General features: G+C 39.1%; 1 protein-coding gene across 2 annotated transcripts in view; it reads right to left on the reverse strand.

Moving 5' to 3' along the window:
- wt1a (WT1 transcription factor a) overlaps nt 1–3,106 on the reverse strand; it is a 27,845-nt gene extending 24,739 nt beyond the window's left edge. For both annotated transcript variants that reach the window (XM_088997499.1, XM_088997498.1), the window contains exon 1: nt 2,318–3,106. In XM_088997499.1, coding sequence (XP_088853625.1) covers nt 2,318–2,789 — 472 coding nt within the window. In that variant the 5' untranslated portion in view covers nt 2,790–3,106. The remainder of the gene's footprint in view (nt 1–2,317) is intronic.
- Nucleotides 3,107–14,053: the final 10,947 nt, after the last annotated feature.

A 14,053-nucleotide genomic window follows, 5' to 3' on the forward strand; every position in this document is an offset into this window, starting at 1 on the left:
GTCTTTGAACAGCAATGGGCTGCATCTCAAAATGTTATGTTTTAAATCATCATTATTTAGTTTTCGGTTTATTTAAATTTTGGGTCATAAAATAAACACACACACCGAACGAGTCTCTGACGCTCAGATGTGATTCATGTCACGACTGACTAAATGGCAGAACTTAGTCCCTTAAATCACACTCACACACATTCAGTGGATATTCAATGCAATGCAATTGTTGAAAGGAAAGGAAAAGGAAAGGAAAAAACAAAAATAGTGGCATTCTTTCATTTTTTTACTTACTTCTGTGTTCCCACATAGGTTTGTGTGTTTTTTTTCTCATGGGGATGGCCGTCATAATTTGAAAATCATTCAGCTAAATTCATTCAGCTAAAAACTGGAACGAGACACATTTTTCCAGCCGGAGTTCAGCACAACCATGGGCCCCTCTTCACAAGCGTGCCGCAAGGAAGCTTTTGCGGTGATGCGCTGGTCCCTGAGTGACCCCGCGCCATTATCAGCTCCACTGTGTGACCTGAGTCCCGCTGTTAGTTTGTTTGCATGTGCTCGTCCAGCCACAGCAGGGACCAGATAAAACAGTTCAGGGGTCAGCTCAGTGCTTTGATTATAATGTTATTCCTAAATTATCTGCTTGATAGGCACGTTATTACTAATTAATCTACCGGGCGCGAATAAACAGATCTGTTGTTTTGCATGAGCGCAGCAGAATGTTATCCTTATTGTTGTCATTTTACTTGTCAAATCTTGCAGTATGTTTTTGTAATTTGGTCATGAAATAAAATCCAATTGATATAGCGTTTAAAAATATAAAAAGGCACTCATATCAATCAATAAATATGTTAATGTTGTTATATTAAGACACACAAATGTCTCTCATTCCCTAAACATTCTCACTCGTTTTCAAGAAGGGATTTAATTGCTTCCACTTCACCATAATAATACATTTCATCATTGCAGCCGATTGTAACTTGTTCATTGTTGCATTGATGTTTATGCTCAAGAAAATATATTTGCGAAGATCATTTATTCTTCTTATTTAAAGCAATAATGTGAGGTTTCTTTGAGTCTTTTAAAGTTCAAAAGTCTAATTTCAATCAATGTCAACATGCAAGGCTCGCCCAATAGATGCAACTGGTTCATCTCCCTTGTAGGATTGAATCATAAACGGGATAATTTCTAGGGTGCGATAAAATACGAGGATGTTGCATTTAAGAACTATTAGTTGGACGCCTTTGAAAATGTCCTGTACACTCCTGCAGAGTTAAAGATGTTTGGGATCAAAATGAAGTGAAAAACATCTTCAGTTGTGGTTTATCAACGTTTTTAATTTTTGGCGCTGATACCAACGAGACCACTTCATCAGATCCATTTGCACAAAAAGGTAGCATGACGTATTCTACATTGTGACACAATAATGATTTGTGTCTCCTAACGTACTTATTTAGCAAAATGTTTCAATTGCGGTTGTATTTTGTATAATACGCTATCTCATATACTGTAGCTTAATAAAAAAAATGCAAGTAGCTATTTTCAACATCATGCAGTTCTCCACCAATGTAATTGACAATCTGTATTCAATTCGTACCTCTGTGACAAATGACAACTACAGTAAAGTCTCGTTATATCGATATCGGATATATCGATAGTCCCGGTTATATCGATACTATTTCTATGCACGCACGGAGAAAATTACATGCAAACAGGGTCGGATATATCGATAGTCCCGGTTATATCGATATTTTTTCGGACTCCCTTGAATATCGATATAACGAGACTTTACTGTATTTTTTTTTAACGTTTACTAATTATATGCATGTAGCTGGGTACCGAATATGGAGCTCAGTGAGTGCACGTCACATTCATATGAAAAAATAAACAGAAACCTTGGCATCACTTCTATCATGTCAATTTGCAGTCTAAATGTATCCACATCTAAGTAATCTTTATTTTCTCTCATTTATTTTTTTATGTATGGCTTTTATTGTAAGATGTGAAGTCCGGACCTACACAAAGCAACTGCCAAAAGTCATGTGTGGAGCTTTCAAAATGTGCTTGTTTGGATTATTTTCAGATTTTTTTTCACAGACTATAAAGTCAGTGAGATGCAGAGCGAATGAAGGCTACCACGGAAAACAGGCCCTGAAGGCAACATCTTGACATTGGTCGGAGGCCACACCGATGTTCAGTGAATGAGTTGTAGACAATTTGTACAGATAGGGTAACACACACACACACACACACACACACACACACACACACACACACACACACACACACACACACACACACACACTGTATGGTATACTGCTTCTACCTGTCTGGTTGCGGGAGGCAGGCTGCGCGTCCATGCAGTTGGTCAGATATGGCGGGTTGCTAAACATCCTGCCGGGGGGTTGGTGATGATGCGCGGCCCCGACGGAAGGTGGCTGAGCGGTCGCCGGCGCAGGAGTGGGTGCCCCGAAGGCAGCGCCGTACCGACAGGCCCCTGTGCCTGTGAACTGCCCTGAGAAGTGGACAGTGAAGGCACTGAGGCCGCAGTGAGGATCCGAGTCCAGGTGGTGGGGATCACCCGAGCTTCCCCAACTGGGCTCCTGCTTGATAAAGGAGTGCGGCCCAAGGGATGTGTGAGGGGCTCCCAGAGATGAGTAAGGGGAGCTGGCGGTATGGAAGTCCAGGACGGGAGCCCACTGAGGGGCCGTGTTGACTGGTAGGGCTGGGCAACTTGGAGTGGGCCCGGCTGGGACTGGCGCTAGCAGGGAGTTCAGATCACGTACATCTGAACCCATGGTGGTCCAGGACCAAAAGCAACACACACACACGCACACACACACACACAAACGAGATGGATGTTGTCTCCTTAATTAAAACGCCTCACTGACCTCTTGCCCCCAAAGATCCACTTTGTTACTAAGATGTCTTGCCAAAGTCTGGCTTAGTTGATGCCCATCATTTCTTAGGAAATAGCACACACCCAGCAGAAACTCCTTAAGTTCATGGTGATGCGGTGCTCAACTTTACAACATAGAAAAGAAATACGGAAAGAAGACAAGCTGCTGTGATCTTCGCTTTGGCGCGGAGGAGTGTTGGGTCCATTCAAGGAGCACAGAGGTTGCCTTCAGGAAAAGTGATCTCTGAATGGAGGAAGAGGAGTGGGCCAGTGAGGAGGAGTAGCCCTCTTCACCCTCCATGCTCTCCATCTATGAGTAGGCGGAGTCAAGATGGGACCTTGTATTTTTATATGGGTATTTTCAATTTTTAGTCATTTATTTTCATACATACAATTTGCAAAAAAAAAACATGAGTTTTTATTTGCCTTCTAAAAATAACTACAGTACATGCATGACATCACCAACCAGATGAACACAAAATCTGTGTTCAGCTGGTTGGTGATGTTTTGCGTCTGTTGTATGTTTGAAACGACAGTTTTGGTATGTTTATCTTAAATTCTTGTTTGTAACAAATCATTTCATTATTTCAATATATTCATATCTTTGCAAATTTTCCTGCCATAGACCTCATAAATGTTTTTTTATTTTAGTTTAACATGAAATGATTTCAATTCAGGATGAAGTATTTGGTTTAATTGTTATTTGGATCATGTTATCAATATGGAATCAATTCATTCAAATTGAATCAATATGAAAGGGGCCTTTCCAAGATGAAATGAGTTGTAAAATGCCATTTTTTTCACCTCCCCCTTCACCCAAATTTCATTGTACTTGGGGAAGAAAGACCATGTGGATCATAAGTTAATGGTGTTGACTAATTATATATATATTTTAATGACAAAGGCACAATTATCACATACAAAAATGCAAAAACGAAATTTCACTTTCCTAAAAGTAGTCATCATTCCCCCAACAGTGCACTTTTCATGGTCCCGCAATACAAAACAAGTATTTTGTGTAAAAACTATAATGAAAATAAATGAAAAAAAAAAATAATGCCAACATTGTATTTTTATTATTCAAACAGTATTTTTATTTCACTCTTTTCAAACAGCCCTATAGAACTGCAGATGATTTCCGTGCTTGCATATAAAAAATAAAATGCTTAATGAAGCATATTCATATTGACAGAAAAGACAAACAAAAAACACACAAAAATCAAGTTTACTGTGACACATGAGCATAAAAGCTTCGCATTAATGTGTCAACTCTAATAAACTCACCCGATTGGGGGAAATGAATGTGAAACCCGGAACGTGAAAAATCTAAAGCATGACATTAAAAACAATACAGGAAGTGTCTCGTGGATAGTGGCCATTTCATAATGTGTGTGTTTGTGTGTGTGTGTACTTCTGTGCATGATGTCCTTGAGTCAAGTCACCGACCACTGTTCCCAATGAGGGCCTGTTCCAGGTGTTTGTTCTTGCTTGTTGTAGAAAAGAAAAAAAATAAGATAATTCTGGTAAATTCTTATTTGAGGATAATTTGTGCATGTGTGTGTGTGCGTGTGTGTGCGTGTGTGTGTGTGTGTGTGTGTGTGTGTGTGTGTGTGTGTGTGTGTGTGTGTGTGCGTGCAGGAAAAAGGCATAAGGAGACCAGTGCGTGAGCATGTTTTATTTCTTGGTTTGAAACCTTTCACAGATCACACGGCTTATCATGATGGATCAGTGGATCATTTATCAGCAAAACAGAGAGCAAAAAGAAACCAACATGTCTTAGCTTCCAAGCTTCCTCGTGTTGAAAATAAATGATGTGTTCAACTGTGAATTAATGACCAATATTCACCACTTTGTAGGGTAACATTTCATAGTTGCATCATTTATTTTGTTTTTTTAATTATTTGTTGCATTAGTAGCATGACACACACTACTATCCAAAATATTAAGATCCAGTACTAGCAATGTATGCACCTTTAAAGGACGTCACTTTTTTGTTTCCTAACTGACATCAGAAAAACTTTTATAGCATCTAAAATACCCAAAACACGCAGTATAAAATTGAATTGCGAATTGGGCATTTTCAGAAAGTCCCGCCCCCAGTTCGTGACGTCACGGCAAGACATCTTGCATTGCTGGAGAATCAAAGCAATGGCTTCAGATTCGGAGAATATGCTTTCTTGTTACACATCCAGTTATGAATATGATTCAAATAGTTCTGAAGAGGAAAGCATACATGATGCAATCGATTAAAGGATTTATTCCGTGTCATTTCGAGGCATCTGGACTGCAATGTAGCGTCCCAGAAAAGAGGCAGAAAATGGCGACCTTTTGTAGACATGACAGTGTATTGCGTTTCCACAGGCTGATAAATTTCTCACATGGAGCCTGGACGCCCTCTTCTGGCGCAACACGAGGTTTTCAGACCAAACACGCGTGACGTGATGGAAGGACTGCTACAAGGTGTCCTTTTTTTCGGTCAGGGGCGTTCCTTCAGTAACGTCACGTACGGACTCGTCACCAACTCAAAAGCAAGACTTCCGGAATAATACAGCACAAGTCTTAAAATGTAAAATATAGCTATATGCGGTGGAATTTTTGTAAAATACGCTCAGTAGAAGTCATTTGAAGCCATTTTACAAATTATGGACGCAACTTGTCCGGAGACGTCGGTTGTCCTTTAAGCCAATAATACTTAGTTTTGCTTGACACTGTCAGAGAGGTATTACTTCAATCATATTATGATTATCATTGTAGTTTACGGTGATTGAATACTATCTTGCATTATATGGAAACATCTGTCAAATTTTTAAGATCATCTGCATTAACTCAAATTAGTAACTTTGAGACTTTTTATAGTGTCAATCTCAACTAAGCTTGATCATCTTGGAAAGGTCAAAGTATTCGAGGCAGCTTTGATACACCATTGAGCAAGGAAGGGATCGCGATACCTCCTGATGATCACACATAAATGAGCATAATATTTGTCATGAATAGACTACAAAGTATTAACATCTTTGGGATGATGTGTGTGTGTATGTGCTCTTAGTTCATAACATCACTAAAACAAACACAACAAAAAAACTCTTAACTGGAACAGTATTTTACCGACTTTTTACACCAAGGTCCTCATAAAACAATACTGACAATATCTGTCTATGTATCACATAATCACCAACAGACGACAAAAATGAACAAAACAAGCACAAAAAAACGAGCAAAAACGACAGAGGATTTATATTTACACACGTGGACAAAATTTTTGCTTCCCCTCTGGGAATTAAAAAAAACCCAGAGTGGCCACAACTGTAACTGAACCTGACAAAAGTTAAAGTAAATAAATAAGTAAGTACAATTAATAATGAAAATCAGACCTTGGTTGTGGTTCAACAAAATTGTTTTAAATACAGGCCGAGACAATAATTATTGTACCCCAGGGAAATATTGAAAAAAATCATCAACCAAGGTGGTTCCCCTAATTAGTTGCAGGGATCTTATTGTATTGCAGTATCAAACCGCTGTTTTGATGGAGTCCAACAAGGAGTCTGTAAAAATAGTTAAGTCAAGCCGAGGTACAACCATGGATATGTTTCTCACGTTTGCTTCGAGCAGAAAAAGTCCAATCCATGTCCAAGTCAATTCATGTCAATTCAATGAGTTCAGTCCTCTCTGCCGCGTTTCTCTCCACTCTCTCTGGACTCTCGCGCTAAAAAGAAAAAAATATAAATCACCACGAGCCACAAAATAATTATAATTTTGTAAATGACAATAAGACTTTGTAGATCAGGGGTGCCAAAGTCATTTTTTGCACATTGTAGTTGTTTTCCTCTCGAGGGCCATTATGAATTTGGGGAAGCCCTAAGAATGTTTAATCCGCTCCACATCGATGAGAAGGTTTCTTCAGCCGTCATCTGTACAAATTTGAAGGTTTCGATGGTTAAATGGTTTTGAAGGTTACAATGAGGTTAAAATCTTAGCGAAAGAACATAGATGGTTTGAAAGGGGGGTAAAAGAAGCGATTCTCATAAAACAACTAAATCCTTCATTAAACCGGTCTGGTGGGGTGAGGTTCAATTTGGATCGCTCATACAATAGCCTGCTTAGGCAAAACAGATTAGGCAACATTCGTAATGCTGATGAGGTGATACCGGTGGGAGTGGGGCAAATAGGCCAGTCGTTAGTCAGTACAATAGGAACAATCAGTGGGGCCACAGGGAGTGGTCCTCTGCTCCCACCAACCTGAGAGTAGGGACCTCTCATAGCTGTGTCCGGCGCTGCCATGTCTGGACATTAGGGATATATAAATAGGGCCGATACGACCAGTCAGACTTTAGTTCGCTGACGATGCCTCTTGGATAGGAGGCGAAACGTCCGAAACCTTCAAATTTGTACAGATGATGGCTGAAGAAACCTTCTCATCGATGGACCACTCCTGTACGACTGAGAGATTACACAGACGTATTGCTCCCCTCCACATATGACATATCGAGCGCATAACAAATTAACGAATAACATGTTTTCAAATCTGAAGTCAAGAATAATAACTGTTATTGTGGTTTGCATAAAAAAATATGAAATTATGTTAGGATTTTAGCACGCATCATGGCATTTCACAGGTTTGATTTGCTTTTGCGGGCCGACAAAAATGATGTGACGGGCCGGATTTGGCCCCCGGGCCTTGACTTTAACATGAGGGTGTAGATTATATTTGTTTTTACTAACCTGTACATATAAAGGAAAAACTAAATGAAATCAATGAGCTTCTATCATTTTGTGCAAGTATGAAAATACGCTTACTAGGAATCGTGCAGTGAAGCGAAGCCAGCAATAGGGAACCACAAATGACAATTACACATGTGTTTCATCGTCTTTACATAACATGCACTGTCAATGGCGTGTGAAGGTATGGTGATGCAAATGTGCAATTGCAGACCAGTGGCGAATGAACTTGCCTCACTTACCTGGTTTAAATGCTACAACAGCAAATTTCGTGTTTGTATTACCCTACATCTTAATTTGTGACTTGTTTTGTATCAAATATACATTTATTATTATTATTCTAATTATTATTATTATTATTATTATTATTATTATTATTATTATTATTATTATTATTATTATTGTTGTTGTTGTTGTTGTTGTTTTACACTTGCTTGGGTCCAACGTGATAAAGATTGTTTGTGGCAGTATGCTGTCTCAGAACACAAATGGTCTCTTTCACTCATGATACTTGAATATTATATTTAATCAGATTTACTACAGTGTCAGCCATTTAGCTGACATCAACCTATACGTACGGATGCATGTGTACTGGATATCTTCTATTTGGATTTACAGGTCAACAATGCTATTTTACACAGCTTTTTCTCCTCTTGCAAGCATTTTTAGTACCATGTACCTCCCTTTTTAGCCTCTCTCTCTCTCTCTCTCTCTCTCTCTCTCTCTCTCTCTCTCTCTCTCTCTCTCTCTCTCTCTCTCTCTCTCTCTCTCTCTCTCTCTCTCTCTCTCTCTCTCTCTCTCTCTCTCTCTCTCTCTCTCTCACTCTCTCTCTCTCTCTCTCTCTCTCACACAAAATCTATTGCTGCTCCGCCACGAGTTGAATCATGGGTCAGTAGTTCTTTGCAAAAAGAGAGAGTGAGCGAGACTGGATTTCCAGATGGTGAACTCATCATTTATCTCTGCTCATCTAAGTAACAAAGTACTTATGTGCAGTGACACACTATTGGGATTACTTTCTAGCAATGAAACATAGATCCCTGTCCACATCCACTCGTCATCACCACAATCGGCTGATTCTCCTACCGAACATGTTTCTTCAGAAGAGCTCAAAGCAAATTGAGACATGACAAGGCTGTAATTAGTTCCAGAGAAAGCAGATGAGTGTTGAGTGGACATTTCCATGAAGAGTCAATACACTTTCAACGGAACAATAAAATGGAAGAGATCAAGTGTGAATGGATTTGTCTTGGGGTTTCCCATTTTGAATTGTTTACTCCAGAAAACAGCTGCAACAATAAATATGGCAACTGGTTTAGGGTGTCCCGATGATGGATGGGATAGGCCCCAACACCTCCTGCGAACCTTGTGGGTATAAAGCGGAAATGAAAAAAAAAAAAATGTTTTAGGGCACAGAACGCTATTATTAACCAAGGTATTATATCTCTAAAAAAGTGAATAAAAACCTTCATTTGAAACTACCATCGACCAACAGCTCATTGTATCCTCAGTAGTACAAGTCATAAAGTGAAACATTTACAAGAGAATGAAACAAAAGTGGAGGAAGAAATGCCGAGATAAGTTGGCTTGCTATCAGCACTGTGTGCTCTGAGTTATGTTCTGGCTGTTAAACAGAATTCTGCAGTGATATTATCTCTGACTGTTAGTTGACAGCTGAAGGTGAAACATTCATCTGTGAGTCTTCAGTACTCAAAAATACATTTTCAGACACTGGAGGAACAAATCACGGTTCTTTCCTCAAATCTTCTCATTTGGACAATCTAAAGCCCTAGACAGGAGTTGAACATTCTACATTGGTGCATATCCAAACCTCTGACCCATTTCAGATGCCTCGTGTCAAATCCATCAAATAAAGATAGACCCAAATACTGCATATATCCTACGAGTAACAGCTGACATTGAAAAGATTGCATGGATGAAAAAAGCTTTGTCAAAGTCAACATCAACATGTCCGATAAGGAAATTATAGACAAATTGTATAAACAGGCTGGGAACGACATGCCTTCATTCCCCGGTGGAGGTTCATCAGGTGATACAGACACACAGTGATGGATTCATATATGGTAAAACCCTTAACGTTTCATGGACACAAATGGCTTTATTTTTGTGTGGGAATTTGACTGACCTGTTCACCTTGAACTGGTTCTAACAACTACTGGTTAGCAGTTCTGGCTTCATATCTCAGTTTAAGCCTGACTATGTGTCATGATCTGGTTAGTGTCCAATAGGTGGTGCTGTCGGCCCCGCCGGCACCTGCACAAGTGTCAGTCGTTCCAATCCGTTCAGACTGTCACGTTCTGGTTGGCGACCAACGGATAGCGCTGACTGCCCCGCCCTCAGTTGCACAGGTGTTGGTCGTCCTCATCAGTGGCAGTCAAAAGGACTCCCAGCACGACCGTTCGGTGTTGGGTCATTGTACTGTGAATGTGTTTACTTCATCCTGTCAGGTTTGTTTCATCTTGGCAGATTTTTACTTGTGGTTTTTTTGATACTTTGTACTTTTCTGTTCAGATGACTTTGATGTTTTAGATGTTGTTCCTGCTGACAATATTTTAATACAATTTGTCAAATACATCCTGTTGCTCCCTCCTTCCTGCTTTTTTGGGATCCACAACCACCATCACAAACCTTGCAAACCGTGACCGTATCGACGTCTTGAAAGAGTTTTCATTGACACGCTCCCCGTGTCTGACGATTTGATAACAGTCTGAAGTATACTGTGTTTGTCGACTCTAATCACGTCAAACTTCAACACAGTCAGCAGACCTGAAGTTGTGACGCGTATACCGAGTGTGTACTGAGCTCACCTATATCATGCGTGTCAAACACATTTTTTGCCGTGCGCCACATTGTAGTTACGGTTTCCTCCCGAGGGCTGTTATGAATTTGGAAAAGCCATAAAAATGTTTAATACCCTCCACATATTACATACACAGCGCACAACAAGTTAACGAATAACTAGTTCTCAGGCAGGAGAATGAAAGAAAAGCCTAAAAGGAGGTGTATGGATGTTGTCACAGAGGACATGAAGGTAGCTTGTGTGAGAGATGAGGATGCACAAAACCGGATTAGATGGAGGACAGTGATTCGCTGTGGTGACCCCTGAAGGGAAAAGCCGAAAGGAAAAGAAGAAAGAAGAAGGTTTGGTTAATTCTAATTTGACATTGTTTGAAGTGGGTCAAATATAAAAGACGTCTTATTTCCACCTTTCCGGGGCTTAAAATTGAGGGAAAGAAGCATTTATCCAACTTGTGTCTAAAGTAAGGATGTAAAAATGCTGTGGCGACCCCCTGTTAGGAAAATTTGAAAGGAAAAGAAGTTCTCAAATTTGAAGTAAAAAATGACTGTCATTGTGCTTTATATGGGACTTTTTGAAATTTAGTTTCAGACATTTGCAAGCATCATAGCACTTGACATGCTCGATTTGCTTTGGTGGGCCAAATAAAATGAAGTGGCGGGCCAGATTTGGCCCTCGGGTCTTGACTTTGACACCAGTGACCGAGATTAGATTGAGCCCAAATAAGGCGAGAAAATATGTAGCCAGAAAACAGTAACACAATCTAAGATATGGCACAGACACAAATACATACACATTCAATTTGTGCTTTCCTCTCAGCAGAGGTAATAATTGTGGAACACTTGTAGTGGAATATTTACATACATCATATTTAGAAAAAATGAATACTCATCTTCTGTAAAAAAGTAAAAACCACAAAACCTCCTTTCAGATCACCACTCTCATCATAAATCCTAATTGTTTTTGTGATAAAGTCCCACTCAATTAAAAAAAATCATAGTGAAGGGCTTTTCAGGCCTCAGTGATCTTACACTGACTTCAGTCTTCATCTCATCCTTGTCACCTGCACATAATGAGCAAAGTCACTCTTCCAAAACAGCAACTGAAACGAATAGTGACCTTGATGAGCTTGCTGGCAAGAAAACTCAGACAGCAGATCAAATAGATGAAGGACAGCGTGTGTTTGAATCTGAGGTTGAACAGATTGTCCATTGGAAGTCTGTTACGTAGTAAAGGAAATATTCATTTGTCTTCACATAATAAGAGTTTCACAGGGTGAAATATTTCATCACATGAAAAAACAAAAACAAAACTGAAAATTCAGGCTTAACAGGCTTTGGCGGTGTGGTTTCTATACATAGATAACATGATGGTTAAAAGTTGCACTCGCTTTTAGTGTCTTGGTCACTGTGTTCCACTAAGGGGTTTTGAGGCCACTAAGAAGAAAAAAAACCTTTGGGTTTACCGGTAATTTATTTGAATATGTACATCAGTTACATGATTGAAATCCGTGACCCTCACTTGATTGTGGTCGAAGAAAAGAGTGGATAATTACATCAATGTAGGACATATCATGTTAAATCGAAAAACAATGAATTTAATGAACTGTAATGCATTTTAATATGTTGTTCTGCTATTCCTGAAATATTGAAATCATCACTTGTCCGTGGAGGTTTTTGTATGTCTCTGGGTGGTTCACATGCCTCTAAATTTTTGAAGTTCTTGGTCAAGAGGACCAGGATTGGATTTTTTGTATTTCCACTATGGTACTAGAGACCTTTTTAAAATATTTTGTGCATGACAATTTGAACATGCGAAAGTTTGATGAGAGTGACAAATATGATGAGTTTTTGTGCATATTTCAGTCCCAAAAGTGTTTCCTAATTAGAAGAAAATTTAAAATGATTGAGAGTGATTAAAACCTTGAGACTTATTAAAGACTTGAGGAAGTACAGACTCTGAAAACATTCTACACTGAGGACCTGCGAATGTCAGCCATCATCACTCGTATGTGTGTTTTCTTACTGTTACATGTGTGTGTGTGTGGGCGGGGGGGCGTGAATGTGCCGGTGTTTTTGCTGACGGGACGTGTGTTGGAAAGGGTGAAAATGAGTGTCCTGCTACCAACTGACCACACTCCATGATAAAGTACCAGACACATTCCAACACTTTAATAACAAATGGGCTGACAGGGAATGATGATGGTAAGGTGTGAGTTCAGTCGTCAAAGGCCGATTGTTTGGATGATTTGTCGCATACTTCAAAAAAAATATCTCAGACATTGACATGTTTTTGATGAATTGGTTTTGTCTAAAATTAGATGAAACATTTATTTAGCTCTGCAGACTAATTTTGTTCGGGAACATTTAACGTACCCTGCCATTTAACCACCCCCTCCACAACCACCCCACCTCAATCTCCAGAAAAAGCAAAAACAACAAACAAACATTGTTCGGCAGAGACACAAAATTTGAGAGATGACCGCAGTGGGCAGTGGTGGGGTAAGACCTTTGCTGGTCAGAATCAGATGACCTATGACCTCATTTTTTCCTGCTGTCTGACAGGTCATTAAAGGCCGGACTGAACATCATCAATCAGCAACTAACAGATTACCATCAACTCACTTAACTGCCTCTTTGCAAATAGTTGTTTGAAAGTAAAAACACTTAATCCTTCATTTTAGCACAACCGAGTGTTGTTATCCAAATTATTATTAGTTGGTGAACACAACCAGCAATGATATTAGCTTTGTTGATATTAATCCCAATAATAGAATTATTATATATATATATATATATATATATATATATATATATATATATATATATATATATATATATATATATATATATATATATATTATTATTATTTCAAAAACACCTGATGATGAATTAAAAACTGTTATTACATCATAAAGCAGTAAAACAAACAAAACAATTGAAATACAGTATAATGTACATATAATATGGGAGTTAACATGTACTGCAATCATAAGATTTAAAAAGTACACGTGTTGTAATAGACGAGACAAACTGCTAGCATGACTTTTCTTATGACACTTCACCACAATTGAGTGCATTTATCAGTATATTTTTTTTTCATCATTTGTCGTGCTCTCGAGGTATTTCCAGCAAGCCTGCTGGTCAGGGAGCCCATAAGAGAGGTCACAGATGTCAAATGTCCTCATTGCAATGTCTTTTTTGAGTTTTTTTGTTGATGTAGACTAATATTAGCTGACTGTGGGTGGTGGAGTTCGACCTGCCCTCCACGCTAACAAGGCGCCTCTTTGCCACACATTATGACATCCAATTTCTGAATCGCTCTGCAACAAGATTGTTTCTCCTTCTTTTGCCATATAGTGAGCATGTGGGTCTAACAAACCATATTTGTTTGGCTGTATTTATTCACAAATACATAGAGACATTACATACATTATATGTCATGTCATTATGACACCGTGTCATTTTTAAAATGATTGCTAGCACACTCTTTTTGGTCACACTTTTCATGTGTGTGTTTTTGTAGTTTATCCGCTCCTCGGGACACAACATTGACCTTGAGTAGTGGAGGGGCATATCTGTGTCTCGGGATCAGTACACCAGCTATTTTTCAAAAATGAAAATAAAAATAAC

This window comes from Hippocampus bargibanti, linkage group LG05 (genome assembly GCF_051943395.1).
Source record: "Hippocampus bargibanti isolate YZ-2025 linkage group LG05, ASM5194339v1, whole genome shotgun sequence".
Taxonomy (NCBI): Eukaryota; Metazoa; Chordata; class Actinopteri; order Syngnathiformes; family Syngnathidae; genus Hippocampus; species Hippocampus bargibanti.